This window comes from Suncus etruscus, chromosome 1 (assembly GCF_024139225.1).
Source record: "Suncus etruscus isolate mSunEtr1 chromosome 1, mSunEtr1.pri.cur, whole genome shotgun sequence".
Taxonomy (NCBI): Eukaryota; Metazoa; Chordata; class Mammalia; order Eulipotyphla; family Soricidae; genus Suncus; species Suncus etruscus.
Window position 1 is genome coordinate 94,906,313 of NC_064848.1, and position 17,440 is coordinate 94,923,752.

Genomic DNA, 17,440 nt, shown 5'->3' on the forward strand with positions numbered 1-17,440 from the left:
ATTAAAAATAAATATATTAGTTGGAAGTGGTCATCTAATTATTTAGCTCAGTGTTGTATTTTGGGCTATTTAAGATATAAGGCAAATCTGAGAATTGGTCTTTCTTAGATAACTGAAGTTTAGTGTTCTAAATTGATCAAATTAATTTTGATTGAATTTATTTAATTGATGGAAGTTACTTTAACATTTTTTCCACTATTTTAAAAGAATTAAAATTTTTTTTTTTTTTTTTTTTTTTTTTTTGGTTTTTGGGCCACACCTGTGACACTCAGGGTTACTCCTGGCTATGCGCTCAGAAGTCGCTCCTGGCTTGGGGGACCATATGGGACGCCGGGGGATCGAACCGCGGTCCGTCTCCTAGGCTAGCGCAGGCAAGGCAGGCACCTTACCTCCAGCGCCACCGCCCGGCCCCTAGAATTAAAATTTTTTTATACACATATTTTGTTTACAAATGAACTCTTTTTTTTTTTTTTTTTTTTTTTTTTTGGTTTTTGGGCCACACCCGGTGAAGCTCAGGGGTTACTCCTGGCTATGCGCTCAGAAGTCGCTCCTGGCTTGGGGGACCATATGGGACGCCGGGGGATCGAACCGCGGTCCGTCCAAGGATAGCGCAGGCAAGGCAGGCACCTTACCTCTAGCGCCACCGCCCGGCCCCTACAAATGAACTCTTAAAGAGAATTAATTTTATCTCTTCATTTGCTTTGGGAACTTCCAGAGCAGGAGGCCCAAATGCTGCACCAGGTGATTCTTGGCTAACAACCTCAGGCCAGAAGTTCAGTGCAAAAGCCCAAGTGTGTTATGGTTTCTGGGCCCTGTGCTGCTAGAGATAACATGGGCTACCTTCCTGGTGTTTCATAGGGCCGTATCAGTAGTACTTGAGTTGCTAGGGCTGCACCCAGTATTCAGGGAACATATGGTGGTAGGTTTGAACCTAGGTTGGGTATATGATAACCACTGTATATCTTAACCACTGTACTATCTTCTGGCAGTTTAAGTTTTTCTATTTCTAAATTTTTTATACCATTTTATACCATTTTATTTTATACCATTTTTTTAAGATATTAGAGCAATGTTGTTATATCTTAACATGCCTATGTATAAAAGGATTATCCCTTGTGAAACTTTTAAACTTTATTGTTTTCATCAAATCCTTGAGGCTAGTATTATCATTAATGTGGAATTTTGCATATTTTATAATAGTAATTTATATGCCTATAGTTTAGCATTATTTAAGATAAAAGATGACCCTTTAATAACGTCATAAAAGAGGATCTTTTAATAACTCAAAAATCCTCTTTTTCTAATTGATCTGTCAGTACCTGCAGAAAGGAATTAGGGAACTTTAAACACTTTTAACATTAAACTTTTTCTTTTTTCTTTTGTGCCATATTTGGTGGTCAGGGCTTATTCCTGGTTCTATACTTAGTTATCACTCCTGGGTGGCATGCAGGAGACCATTTGGGTGCTGGGGATCAAACCCAGGTTGGTTGTGTGCAAGACAAATAGCCTACCTACTGCATTCTTTCTCCAGCCCCTGACCCTATTCATTTTGTCTTAGTCTTGTTGATACCCATCAATAAATGGAAAAGTCTATGTGGTCAATAATTTTAGTGAATGCAGTCTGACTATTTTCTCACTTAAGGAATTAAGTGTATATTTAAAAGCTGGAAAATGCTACAGCTTAGAAAAATGATTATGATTCCTATTCATTTATTTTGTTTTGTTTTGGAGGCCATGCTTCATTGTTTGTTCCTGGCACTGGGCTCAGGTATCACTCCTGGCAGCCTTCAGAACCATGTATGTGGTACCAGGAACTGAACCTGGGTCAGTCACAGGTCAAGTCTTCTACCTACTATAGTATATCTGTTGCCTTCTGCTATTTTTTCTTTATATTGGTTTTTAATTTTTAATTAAAGAGCTGATCTTTTTTAAGAAATATTTTTAAATTTTTTAAAATTTAATATTTTTTAAATTGTGGTAATAGACTATTGTGCTTCCAGCTTTAAATATTGGGTCCTAGGGGCCGGAGAGGTAGCATGGGAGTAAGGTGTTTGCCTTACATGAAGAAGGACGGTGGTTTGAATCCCGGCATCTCATATGGTCCCCTGAGCCTTCCAGGAGTGATTTCTGAGCATAAAGCCAGTAACCCCTGAATGTGGCCAGGAGTGACCCCCCCAAATAAAAAAATAAATTAGGTCCTAGAGCAGTATTTCTCAACCTTTGTTAAATAGCCTCCATCCCACCTTATTTTCTTCCCTGTAGCCCCTTCTTTCTTACTTATGGCTTCTTAATCTTCTGCCATGGCCTTCTACATGTGTGATATTCATTTGTGGCTACTTTTAAATTTCCTGGAGACCTGAAGGGGGTCGTATGTCCCCAAGTTGAGAAATGCTGTTCTAGAAGCCAATCATCAGGATAGGAGGTTATTTAAATATAAAATCAGAAGCAGCTTTGCTGGAATGTTAGTATAGTGCATAGGGTTCTGCCTTTACACACAGTGTACCCAGTTTTGATCTCTGAAACCCCTCAGACTCATCCAGGAGTGATTCCTGAGTACAGAACTAGTTAATTCTTGGCACTGTTAGATGTGTCCCCCCCCAAACAAAACAAAAATAGAAGTAGCAACTCAGTAAGTACATCAATGACATGTGTATATGAGTTTCCTGTAAATCTGTATCTTGTTTATTGATTTGCTTTACTTCTTCAAATTGAGAATGCTCAGAAAGAGCTAAACTTGCAGAAGCCAAACATGCATTTGAACCTAGGCACCCTGAGCCATGATAGGAATGATATAGGTGCACAGACTCAGAAGTAAGTCCTGAGCACTGACAGATTTGATCTAAAAACAAATTCAAAAGAATATCACTTCTCTTGGAGCTGGAGAGATAGCACAGAGGCGTTTGCCTTGCAAGCAGCCGATCCAGGACCTAACGTGGTTGGTTCGAATCTCGGCATCCCATATGGTCCCCCATGTCTGCCAGGAGCTATTTCTGAGCAGACAGCCAGGAGTAACACCTGAGCACCGCCGGGTGTGGCCCCAAAAAACAAAAAAACACAAACAAACAAACAAAAAAGAATATCACTTCTCTACAGAGAATGAAGGTAGGGAAGTACATGGGGGGGGTTTCTTTTATATATATTCTTTCTAACTAGTCATTTCCACAGTTCATAACAATTTGGCTTCCTCATGTTTTTTTTTTTTTGATTAATCAGCAAACATCTATTTTATTTGTTGACTTTGATCAATTTTGTTGACTTGGATTGATAGTCTTAATCTTTGTGTTCTAATACTTGATTTCTACCAAATAAAGCTCTAATAATTACATCCACTTTTTCAACTGACATGCAGTTTCCATTTACATGGCCAAGAGTGCAACAGGTAGTTTTATATATATATATATATATTATATGTGTATATATATATACATATATATAATATATGTATATATATACATATATATGTATATACATATAATCTGTATAATATATATATTTTCTATAGCAGGTAGAGGGCTTGACTTGTAACTGACATTTTATATATATAATATATAAAAATATTTTAATATTCAAATAACAAAAATATTTATAAATTTTTCAAGACAGATTGGTGGTTCCTGTATTACTTTCTTATATTTTTTCTTTTTGTGTGTGTTCAAGCATCTTTATAAAATGGTTTATTAAGTCATATCCCACTGATAGCTGGTTTTTATTTTTTAATTTTTCTTCCTTATTTTAATTTTTTATTTAAACACCATGGTAACAAGATTGTTCATACTATTTCTTTCCACAGATAAAGTTGTTCATGATTGAGTTAGTCATACAATATACAGCAACCTTCATCAGTGCACATTTACTACCATCAGTGTCAACAGTTTCCCTCTTATTCTCCCTTATATTTTCTAATATTTTTTCTACCTTCAGGTGTTAGTTAACTAGAAAGTTACAAGATAGAAATGAAAAGAGACAGTGTTAAACATAATAATTATTTCTGAGTGAGAATGAAAATACTATACTTCCAGAAAATGTCCTTCCAATACAAACAAAATTTCTCATTTTATATTTTAATTGAACCCAGGATTACACAGATGTAAGGCAAATGATCTTTCACTGCACTGCACCCCTGGTCTGAATGAGTAACCAAATAATAGAGTTTAGGGGAAAGCTTACAGAGACTATATATGAGAACAAACAGAAAGGTAGCTGTAATATTTGAAAAAAGAGAACATTGAAACAAACATTCCCAAATCTGAAAAATGTTCTTCATTCACACATTTTAATTCTGAGGTAACTACACAAAATGGAACCACACAGGCAGAGCTGCTGTGGGAGATTTAATTTTCAGACTTCATAGGAGTACATATAATGGTAGTGCTGGAGATATATGCTAGTTTGACCACATCATAATAGTCCTCAAACTATGGCCCATGGGCCACATATTGCATCTGTTTTGTTTCTTCATTGCAAAATAAGATATAGGCAGTGTGCATAAGAATTCGTTCATAAGTTTTGTTTTTACTATAGTCAGACCCTCCAATGGTCTGAGGGACAGTGAACTGGCCCCCTGTTAAAAAGTTTGAGGATCCCTGAAATGTTAATTAACTGAATTTTAAAAAGTACCTGATGTAGTGCATACTTGGTATGTGGTAGATTCCCTAAAAAGTAATACTCTCAGACCCCATCTCTCTTGTTCCCTTCTCTTTCCTCTTCCAGTTTTGTATCCATACTGCATCTCTTTTCCATCCATATTTTTCCACCATTGAACAAGGCATGCAATTAAGTTCTTGGTTGAATGGTTAAAATGAATCACAAACAGAGTGAAAACAGATAGTAATTAGAAGAGTTGTAAAATACGAAATGAATAACCTTAATTATTCAGAAGGTGAACCTGGAATTTTACAGACTCAGCAATATTTAAAATGCAGAGAGGGCTAACTCCTTGCTGAAGACAATTGAGTCCTCACTGTGTTTGCCATATATTTGAGTGAATCTCAGGGTTTTTCTTATACCCACTTTTCCTTTCCTCTCTTCCTTCCATTCTCTCTTTTCTCTATCTCACAGTCCATTAATCTTCCCTTTTGTCTCTTTCTTTTTCCTCTCCTTTGATTTTCTCCTTTTTCCCTCTCTTTCTTCACCTCTTTCTTCTCTCATTAAAAGGAAGTCACAAGGGTAAGTAGAGACTTCTTAAATCATGCATGTATTTTTTATGACAGTTCCGTTAATATAGAATTTTTCTTATTAGACAAAACTTTGGCAAAGCCCTTTTATTCAATATAGCCATTTCTATCATAGTACCTGATGGGAATTTATTCATGTTGGTATTTCAGAGTCATCTTTGATATAATCTGTTTTTTAATGCATGAACCTTTGCTATTGGATTTGTATATTCAGTGTATAATGGCGAATCATTATAAAACAGTTTCATATGTCTATACATTCTGGAGTAAAGTTGTGCTTCACTTAAAGCAGGTAGTAATAGTTGGGTGCGATTTTTAGTACAATTTTTTTTATTGTAGGAATGAAAGTGATTGGAGTTTTAGACTGAAATCTCATTTATCATAATATAACTTAGCTTCTGTTATATTAGAATTGCTTTTCTTCAATGCATGAAAGCCTTTTTTGATAGGACATTGAATTCATTCTGTTAAATATAAAATGACTTTTTTATCTGTAGTGTTTTCCTTTGATTTCTATATTATTGAGTAAAAATTTTTTTTGGAACTTTCTGTTACATAGTTTTTCCCTTTATTATGGTGGTTTTTTTCTAATAATTTAAAATATTATCTTTTCTTAAGCTATTTTTGGCATAAGTCAATACAAATTTGTAATCTTAATGATTTTGCAGGTTGCTCTTGCTGTTTCATTAATCTGTGATGTTCATACTGCCTAACAGCAATAATCCATTCTGTAATCTATAAAATTTAAGATACAAGACTTATTTCACATTTTTTAGATCTTTTAATTCTGTAGTATTTTTAATCCATTTTAATTTTACTAACTTTATCTTTATTCACAAAACCTAAGAGCAAAATGTGGTTTCTTTCTTGGGTAAATTTGTCTTCACATACTAGAAGAGTGAAAGTAGAGGAAGTATTTTAAGATAAATTTTTGATTGTAGGGGACTTGAGAGATAGCATGGAGGTAAGGTGTTTGCCTTGCATGCAGAAGGACGGTGGTTTGAATCCTGGCATCCCATATGGTCCCCCAAGCCTGCCAGTAGCGATTTCTGAGTATAGAGGCAGGAATAACCCCTGAGCGCTGCCAGGTGTGACCCAAAAAAAATTTTTTATTATAATATATGGAAACAAAATCATTTTATGTTTTTTCAAAGATGATGAAGTTATGGACAATTTTCTATTTTTCTTTGTGGAAAGAAATCCCAAGTGATGCTCAGGGGGCTGGGGAATGCTCTTGTCAATGAGCTAGCAGTCGAGGGCCTGCCCCCTTGCTACAGCGGATTCCCTAGACCACACCAGTGGTGATCTGGGTTCCATGTGATGCTGGGATCAAATTGGTCGCATCTACATGCAAGGAACATATCTTAAGCCCTGTCCTATTTTTATAGCCTTAGTCTTTTGAGTGTGTACTTTGCTTATATTCATAAATTGAATAGTTCTCTGTGTTAATAAGAATTGACTACAGGAGAATTTAATATTTTTTCTTACTCTAGTCTTTTCTTATACCATATCCTACTCTGGAATCATGAGCTGGTTAGTTTTTGGTCACATGTATCAGTTGAACCATTAATAATATGAAACACTGGACATGAGATGCTGAATAGAACATCAGAATGGAGGCATGGTCTATAGACTCTTAAGAACTGTTGGGATAAAAAGTTGAGCCTCAACAAAATGTATTTAAAGAGAGGATATGAAAGGATATGAGAGGATATGAAAGGATTAAATTGAATCACATGAAAAGAGCAAAAGACATGAAAGAAGATAGACATGAGATTTAGTAAAGCTTTTGTTATCATCTTAGAATCTTTTCCCATCCCCTTGCTCATCAACTGAGAGTTGCCAATATCACACTTTTTTAAGTTGTATTTTCACTGTATCTCTCTTTAAAGTGAATATAAAATATTATATTCTGAAGTATATGAATAAGATTCTTAAATTTAAGAACAGTTTGATTAGAGTTGAGGTGTTTATGTGTGTGTTTGCGCGCGCGCGTGTGTGTGTGTGTGTGTGTGTGTGTGTACATGTTTGTGTGTGTGAGGTTATTTTTTTGGCCCTTTGCTGATAGATGGTGATGGGAACTGTGGATTTGTGCTAAGGGGTTACTCCAAGAAGATACCTTGTGGTGCTGGTGTTCCTGTATGCAAAGTATGCGCTCTAGTCCTTTGAAATATGTTCCTAACCCTTATAGGTGAGAATTTTGAGGAATATGAGATACATGATTTTATTTGTATGATTTATCTTAACTGCTTTACTATATTCTTAACTGGATATTCATATAATTATTTGGTATCTCTAGACTCATTCACCGGGATTTTCAGTTAATAGAAGGAACTATCATATTCAACACTTTTATCCACTTCCTATTAGTTAATTCATAGTAGGTACTTAGTATTTCACAAATGAATTATTTCTGTCTTCAGCTCTGATTATACATCTGCTTATTGACTTTAGGAACAAAAAATCTAGCCCTTCATTATTAGAGCGAATAGATCCCTTTCTCTTTGTATAGTTATCATATTTCATTCGTGATATAGCACTGTAAAGGTGGCTAGGGATACTTCTGTTTAAGTACCTTGTTATTTAGACATTATTTTTTTCAGTTTTTATGTAGAAACTTTTAACTTGCTTTTAGGCAATGAAATTGCATTCAAAGAGAAGGTAAATTAGCCTATCTGTGTCCCTTTTGAAGTTACTTTAAAATGATGTTTGTAGTTTGGAGAATATTTTCTAATAACTTTAATGCAACTTGAAAGCTTTCAGATTTTCTTCTCATTTTCTTTACCACTATTATCTAGTGACTTTTCATCTTTTATACAAATACCAAAGGACTTGTTGGGACCTATCTTTCTATAGGTTTTTTTTTTAAACACATGCATCATTTTCTACTCTCTTTGATGTCAGAACTCTTCCTGTGTCATACATTTTTTTATTTAGTTTTATATACCTTCATTTTTATGAAATAAAAAACCAGACAGATGCAGTAAAGTTAAAATACTTTTCTTTAGCAGCTTTAACTGAAATCATATACTTATTCATAATGAGTCTTTATTGATAATTACTTTGACAATAGATTTAAATACCTGGTTAAGTCTGTTTTGCATTTAATGTACTAGATAATAGTGTAAGTGTTCCAAGTATCATTTTTGAGAATTATTCAAATAAATTGAGCTTACTTTCATTATACGTGTTTATAAATTAATTTTATGCATTAATAATTTATGCTTAACAAGGATAGAGCATAAGTCCTTAAATTTAAAAATGTGAAATTTTGGGTGGGCCAGAGAGTTGTATAAATAGGCGCTATGCAAAGCCAGTAGCCTACTTGCAGTCAATCTCTGCACCCCATAAAGTCCCTGAGCAGATCCAGAAGTGATCCCTGAGCATAGAGCCAGGAGTAAACCTGAATACTGCTAGGTGTGGGCCCAAAACAAAGAAACAAAATATTTGGAAAATTTTATATATAAATATGTAGAAACAATGTTATATTTTGGTTTGGGGTTATTCCTGGCTCTGCACTAAAGAATTACTCCTAATGTTGCTTGGGGATCATATGTGATGCTAGGGATCAAAACCAGGTTGTCTTTGTGCATGCGCCCTACCTGCTGTATTATCACTCTGGCCCCAGAAATGTTATTTTTATATTTGTAACTATATACTGGTATATGTGTTTTAAAATTATATGTATATTGTTTGTTATAATACAAAGGCAAATGTAATTAAAAACTTATTCCAAAAGTAAGTCAATTTGAAATATTTGTTACTGTATTTATTCGAATATAATGTGCACCCCTAATTTTCGATTAAAAATTAGTATAAAATTTTGTTTCACACCAAGCATTGTAATTGACAAAAAATCATTGTTGAACACGTGTGGCCATGATAAAAATCATTTATTGACAACGTAAACACAATACCGAAATAAACTTACTGGTAACAATATTTATTTAAATACTTCAAAGTCAGATTCATCATCAGATATACTAAAGAGTTGTTCCCATTCTCCTCAGGTTAATTTTTCATCAGTGTCCCAGTTGGCAGAAATATCTGTTTATCCAATTTCTTCGCTTTCTTCTGAGTCTGAATTCCACAGCAGGTCGTCTTCTGATGTCTGTCTTCAAAAAACTCTTGATGACCTTTTTTTTTGTTTGTTTGTTTGTTTTTGGGCCACACCTGGCGGTGCTCAGGGGTGACTCCTCGCTGTCTGCTCAGAAATAGCTCCTGGCAGGCACGGGGGACCATATGGGACACCGGGATTCAAACTAACCACCTTTGGTCCTGGATCGGCTGCTTGCAAGGCAAATGCCGCTGTGCTATCTCTCCGGGCCCGATGACCATTTCTTTTGGTATGTCTTCCCATGATGTTTGAACCCAGAATGTCACGAGAGATAGGCCAGGTTTTTTGAGGTTTATTTTTTCTTCACCCTAGTGTCAGTGCGCGACTGCAGCCTGGAAAAGGCGCAGTGCGAACTCACAATTCGCCCGGCCCTCATTGGACTGGCCGCCACTGCCACCCCACCACAGCCCTTGTTTATAGCACGCACCCAAACTTTGATTTCTTTTTTTTTTGGTAGAAAATTCTGCTCGTTATACATGAATAAATACGGTGTATCTCTACATGTTGTTACTGAATTCAGTGTCTAAGAATATATTGAACTGTGGTTAGTGCTAGTTGAGTCTTCTATGTTACTATTTAGGTCAAGGGTCTTCAAACTTTCTAAAGTGGGGGCCGGATTATGGTCCCTTAGAGAGATGGAGGGCCAGACTATATGAGCTACTAATTCCTACTCACACTGCACATATCTTATATAAATAAAATGAAAACCATTTATAAATAAACAGATCACGCACCAGTATTTCAATGGGAACTGTGGGCCTGCTTTTGGCTAATGAGATGGTCAATGTCCTGTTCCATATTTGTTACTGCCAGCCGTAACAAGTGATGCAAGTGGGCATCAGTTAATCTTGATCTGGTTGGAGATTTCAGATGTTTCATTCTTGAAAAAGTCTGTTCACAGGCATAAGTGCTACCAAAGATGGTTACCATTTTGAGTGTATGATTCCTGATATTTGGATATACATTGAGCGTATATGCTGGCAGGTATCTTGGCAACCAAACAGCGCTCACTGCTGGCAGGCCAGATCAGACTCCTCTGCAGGCCGCATGTGGCCCGCGGGCCATAGTTTGAAGACCCCTGATTTAAGTTCACCAAGGAGATTTGTAAATTAGTATGTCAAGTTCCCATCACATTTCTTGTGTTACGACACTACTACAAAATTTTGAGGTGCCCAGGATCTTTAGATCTATAACATTTGATGGCTTGGAAGTTTTTTTTTTTTTTTTATCTTTATTTAAACACCGTGATTACAAACATGATTATAGTTGTATGATTACAGTCATGTAAAGAGCACCCCCCTTCACCGGTGCAACATTCCCACCACCAATTTCCCAGATCTCCCTCCTCCCTACCCCCCTACACCTGTACTCGAGACAGGCTTTCTACTTCCCTCATTCATTCACATTTTATGATAGTTTTCAGTGTAGTCATCTCTGCAACTGCACTCATCACTCTACGTGATGAGCTGCATGTCCTGAGCTGCACCTACCAGCCCTCATCTCTCGTCACATAGCTGAGACATTTCTGTCAGTGTATAGAATATGGCATATGGCATATAGAATATGCTACGGTTTATGCTGAATCTGCTCCCACACATTCTGAGAATTCCAGAGATGTATCAGCCCAGACCATACTACCTGGGAATTATCGGCAGTCATTTTCTTTTGGAGTTCAGAAAAGGAGCGGAGCCATTTTTCTGTTGGGAAGATGATGGGTGTGGGTTTCCCAGTGAGGGGGTGGGTGTGTGGGCACTCAGAACAATCTCATTCCTAAAATAATCCCAGACTTTCCAGTCCCATAGTCTAGTCCCACCAGTGTAGATTCAGCTGCTCATAATTTTTTTTTTTGGTTTTTGGTTTTTGGGCCACACCCGGTGACGCTCAGGGGTTACTCCTGGCTATGCGCTCAGAAGTCGCTCCTGGCTTGGGGGACCATATGGGACGCCGGGGGATTGAACCGCGGTCCATCCAAGGCTAGCGCAGGCAAGGCAGGCACCTTACCTCTAGCGCCACCGCCCAGCCCCTGCTCATAATATTTTAATTCAGCCACAGAACTGGGCTTTTTCTGTATGAGGGTATAGTTTGGTTCTGGGCCTCTCTGGTTCACGCAAAAGAGGTATCTACCCCCACTTATTTTGAGAATTCATAGTTATCGGACAGAACCAGGCTACCTGGTTGGGAAGTATTGTCAGCCATTATTTTCTTCTGGAGCCTGCTACAAGTGCCAATGCTGTTTTCTGCCATCTGGCCTACTGCTCATTCATTATCTTGCTAAATTACCTAATTGTGTTACCTTTTGCTTTAAAGTAAGTTTTTCAGTGAGATTTTACTTTCAAACTTCATTATGCCAGTTTTAATTGTTTAAACTGAATTTGCCTAATTGGTCATGTCCTGAGGTAATATGCGGGAAACGAAGGCTATTCAAATTTTATTTTTAGTTACTGTCCTCTGAAGAATCAGAGAAACTTTACTGGCCTCTTTTTCTTGTTTCCATGTAGTACTCTACATTCTCCTCTATATTTTGTTTAAAAACTTAGTTTGTTTTTGTCTTGCCTCGTTTTATTTTGCTTTGTTACTTTTTCTTCTTTCCCCTTTCTTCTTCCAAAGGGATACTTACAGCACCTAGACAGACTCCTCCCATATCCCTTTTTATAACTCCAATAGAGCCACAAACCTGGAATCGCCTTGATCAGAATCATATTTGGAGGGAGATAAATGGATGGGACCAAGACCAGACAGTCGTATGTCCATTTGGTGGAATTAAAAAATGATCAGACTTCAACATAAAATCCAAAGTCAACGACAACAAATGATAACCAATCTACATCAAGCTGTACATGGGGGGAACAGCTGCACTAGCATTATGGGGGGTAGAGGAGGGGGAAAAGGGATGCATGCTGGGAACAGAAGTGGAGAGAGGACAACACTGGTGGTGGGAATGTATTACTACTATGTGCCTTAAATATTACTATGAAAGATTTATAATTCATTTTGCCCACAATTAATAAAATACCCTAGTCATTGACTTTTGTTTCAAATTTATTTAACTTTTCAAATGAATCGTTCTGATCTTGGAAGGAGAATTAAGTAAATTAAAATGATTTCAATTTTAGAATATTCATTAAAATTTGTTATATGTTTTTTAGTTGAAATGTATGAACTTATTGAGACATTTTAATTAATTCAAGTTCAATAAGTTAACATGATTTTGTAATTAAATTTATTATTTTTTAAGTTAGATACATCATCTATTATACTATATGATAATGTGTTTTAATATTGTCTTTTTTCTCAGTAAATATATTTACTATAAAAATATAAAAAGGTAGTGCCAGAGAGATAGCACAGCAGTAGGGCATTTGCCTTGCATGCTGCTGATCTGGAAGGGACCTGGTTTGATTCCTGGCATCCCATATGATTTCCCAACCTGGCAGGAGTGATTTCTGAGTGCAGAGCTAGGAGTAGCCCCTGAGCACCACTTGGTGTGGCCCCAAAATCAATAAATAAAAATAAATAATTAAAAAAATATAGAAAGGCAGGTTATCCAGACATCTCAATTTGCATATATTTATCAAAGTATACATATCAAATTACATATATGTAATATATATTATATTTAGCAAATTACATATATAGTATATTTGACAAATTAAGTTCTTTTAAAAGTAGGAAAATTAAGAAAGGATCATGCCATGTTAAAGTGAGTTTCAATTTTTCTTTGCTTTTAATAGTTAAATAATTGCAAATTGAAGCATAATTATAATTTATCCCTTACTTAATAATTTTGAAATTGTAGATTATTTTGTTTCAACCACATATTTGATAAGTAAAATTTTTAAAATTTTCCATGTGCTGTCTTACCTTGCTCCTTATTTGTTTTATTCCTAAAATATTGTCAGTTTTAGTGCATATTATGAAATAATAGCTTATTATTTTTCAACATATCTGAAATGAGCTAAGTTTTTGATAATTGAAATTGTTAGATGAGCTCAATTATTTTTCTCCCTTTTTGTTTTATTGTTATAATTTCTCTTTAAGCTCTCCTTGTGTTTTCTGTTTCATTCAGGGATATTTAAGATATCTTATTTATTATGGTCATATCTTTGACTTTTCATGATTACATTTAAACTATTAAGAACTAGATGAAAAGTAAGCATTTTGTTGACTGTAGGACTTGGAATTGTAATGATTTCTCTTTGAGCCAAAAATACTTATTTTTTTTCTTTGGAAATATAATTTTTGTGCTAAATGTTAAAGAAATTTGCTCTCTTCACCTTGGTAATGAATCACGTTAATTATTGTGTTACATAAGGTGCCAGATTAAATAGAACATATTGTCATTTTGATATCTTTCCATTAGGTATATTTCTTTATTTCTTTAGAGTATAAGTATTTTTTATCATGACATTGCAGATTATTCGGATATTTAGATTAAAACCTGGTGCTTATTTTATTGTAAAATTCATACTCATTTTTGTTTAGGATTAAATTACAGGCCTTCACTGTTTTAAAAGTTGAGATACCGTTTTTAGGTTTATGCCAATAGCTACCAGCTATGTTATCAAATCACTTCTCTGGACTGTTTTTTCAGAGCTCTAAAATATTATTTAATTTCATGTTGCTTGTAACGACTCTTGCTGACTGAAAATTGTTATTGCCTTTAAATTATTAAATTATTTAATTGTTTATTTAATTTAATTATTTGTTAAATTATTTAGAGCTACTGCAGGAATGTATTAAATTTAAATCTGGTAATAAGCACAAATGATATAAAACCATTTAGATAAATATAAATACAGTTATTTATTTAAAACTAACACTGATCCATGTGTATTGTCTTATAAAATGAATTTTCAGTGTAAAGAAATGTAGTTATGACTTTCTGTGATAAGAGCACTAGCTAGATATATTTTTTTGAAATAAGATTAGATGTTAGCCTACACTGGTGTGCTTGTTTCTTTGTTATTCCCAGCAGTATCTAGTGATGTGAGTCTGATGGTTTCTTGCTATGTCCAACCAAGTACTGCAGTTCTCTAGTTGAGCTTGCATTTGGACCACTTGGGTCCACACTTGGCAGTGCTAAAAAGCAGGTATTTGGGGGACTCAGACTCGGATCCTACACATGCTGGGTATTTGCTTTACAGATGATCTGTGACCCAGCACTTACTTTCATTTTACTTAATGATTTTATTCTTTTGTTGAGGTCACTAGTTATCTTAGTGATCTTTCATTCGGTAGTGAACAGACTGATATCAGTTTGCAAAAATTTCCTGCCTGTCCATGTAAAAGTCACTGCTGCTTACCACATATGCTTAAATAACAGTTTCATAATACTGATTTTAAAATGAATCTACAAAATATTATCACAAATGGTGTTTTTTATTTTCACTGACCCGTGGATTAAACCACTCATTTATACACTTGTTATGTTTAAGGTTTACTATTTCATGTTTCATCAAAGTGTATATTACCATATCACAAACATTACCAGAGTACCAATATTATAAAATACTGTAATATGTTGAGTACTGTTACTCTATCACAGTCCACTGAACTCTCCATCACTGTTCCCTTATCCCCAGTGGTCTGAATTCCTGGATTTGATTTTGTCTGCATTTCTTCGTTTTCTTGCTTTGTTTCTCTATATCTCATACATGAGGGAGGCCATCTAGTATTTGTTCTTTTTATTATTCTGACTTACTTTACTTAGTATATCCCTTTCCAATTCTATCCACATTGTTGCATAAGTCATTTGGACATGTGTTTAAAGTATTTTCCTCAGCACAGTTTTAATATAATTTTACTATTCTCACTATAATGAAAAGATACTATATTATAAATTTCCTTCTTGAATTAATGTAGTCAAATTTTGGCTTGACATAGGCAAGTCTATACAATTAGCCGTGTTATTTAACAATAGGTGGTTACTATCAGTTATAGTTGAAATGATACTTTAGGAAACATCATTTTAGGAAACATTAATAACTCAGTTATAATCATTTCGCAGAAATATTTAAAATTATATTTTTGGGGCCGGAGCAGTGGCGCAAGTGGTAGGGCATTTGCCTTGCACGAGCTAACCTAGGATGGACTGCAGTTCAATCCCCAGTATTCCATATGGTCCCAAACCAGGAGTGATTTCTGAGTGCATAGCCAGGAGAGGCCCCTGAGTATCGCTGGATATGGTTCGAAAAGCAATATATATATATATATATATATTAATTGAATTGCCATGAAATATAGTTACAAAACTGTTCATGATTGTGTTCATTTAGTCTTACTGTCCAACATCCATCCTCTTACAGTGCACATTTCCTGCCACCAATGTCCTCAGTTTCCTTTCTGCTTTCCTCAGTCCTTCCCCCTGTTTGCCTCTATGGCAGACATTTTTGTTTTTCTCTCTTTCCTAGATACTTTCTCTCTCTCTCTCTCTCTCTCTCTCTCTCTCTCTCTCTCTCTCTCTCTCTCTGTCTGTCTCTCTCTCTCTCTCTCTGTCTCTCTCTCTCTCTGTCTCTCTCTCTTTCTCTCTCTCTGTCTCTCTCTCTTTCTCTCTCTCTCTCCCTCTCTCACACACACATACACACACATCATACATACATACATGCACATACTTCCTTTTTTTCCTTTTAAACACTGGTTTACAATGTTATGCCAAACTTTTTTTAAACAGTCCTATTGTATTTGTTTTTAAGTGTTTTCTATTGGCAGGTAAATAAGTACTGAATATAGTATGTAAATTTGAAATAAGTTTAAAATAATTTATGCCATGTTTCAATTAGTTTTATCTTACCTAGGGCTTGGGTACTTTTGAAACCGTGTCCTTACACCTTTTTTTGGTAGATGTTAAAAATTTATTATTTCTTTAATATAAATATGTATGTGCTTATATACACTGGGCTACAAAAGTTGTAGCATGAGTCCAGATTTACTGTTTTAGTTGGAGAAGTCACATATAAAAAAACAAGGAAAATTTAAAGGCCCCAAGTAAGTCATAATTGCATATGTTGAAGTTTTGAAAAATAACTTTCTTCATAGCAGTTTAGAAAACTTTCCTATCCAGTACTTGTTTTAATATAAAGTACTGTAAAGTCTATTAATTTGCCAAGTTATTAATTCCTATGATATAAATTATTAAAAAGTTTACTACATCAGTACAGCAATAAAATAATTTCTAAGAATTTAGCTTAAGTATTAATAAAACAAGTTAATTTAATATTTTATTTTTTATAAAAATAATTAAACATTAGATATCATTGTATATATATATATATTTATTTATTTATTTTTTTTTTACTTTTAGAGAACCAGAGGACGAAAACGAAGTTTCATTCCCGAGGAAGAAAAACATGAGGTTGGATTAAGTTAAGCATTTTATTGCAGTTTAAAATAGAACTATTTTTCTTAAAATTTTTGTTTCGTGATATCCAAATTTTGTTTTTCCTTTTGTTTGGTTCTCCTTGTATGGCAGGAAAGAGTTCCCAGAGAAAGAAGACAAAGGCAGTCTGTGTTACAAAAGAAACCCAAGGCTGAAGATTTGCGAACTGAATGTGTGACTTGCAAGGGAACTGGTGACAATGAAAATCTTGTCAGGTAAGTTGAATGTGGAGCCTTCTTTATCCTAGGGGATTAAGGCCCCATCATCATATATATCACATGTATGGGAGCACTTACAGTAGAAGACCTTTTTTAAAATCTTAGCTTGGTTTTTTAAAAAAGATTTTATCCATTTACTAGCCTGCCATATTTGTTTATGTATGAAATTAGATGTGTTAAGAGTGTTACTTTCGGTTTGAAGATGTCAGTTTTCTCTTGACAAGAGAGGTCATCTATATAGAGAGGAACTAAAATTTTGATCCATTATGTTTAAAATGAATGCCTTATTTCATAAAATAATAAAATTATAAAATATGTTACCATAGTAAGACTTTTTTAATTGATAACTCTTCATCAACACTTCCTCACTATTTTATCAATTTAATGTGTTAAATGCTTCTTTCATGACACAAAGAAAGGTGAAAAGGTGGCCTGGATAGATTTTTGTTGTTGTTTCTTTGTTTCTTGTTTCCTTTTTTTTTTTTTTTTTATATATTTTTTCTTGTTGGACATCAGGAATCTCAGCTGATGTTACACAGTTACTATTTCTGTGTAT

General features: G+C 34.8%; 1 protein-coding gene across 1 annotated transcript in view; it reads left to right on the plus strand.

Annotated features, from left to right (window-relative positions):
• Positions 1-17,440, plus strand: part of PHF14 (PHD finger protein 14) — a 171,276-nt gene that overhangs the window by 76,248 nt on the left and 77,588 nt on the right. The window contains exons 15-16 of the mRNA XM_049768882.1: positions 16,592-16,642; positions 16,760-16,881. Coding sequence (XP_049624839.1) covers positions 16,592-16,642; positions 16,760-16,881 — 173 coding nt within the window. The remainder of the gene's footprint in view (positions 1-16,591; positions 16,643-16,759; positions 16,882-17,440) is intronic.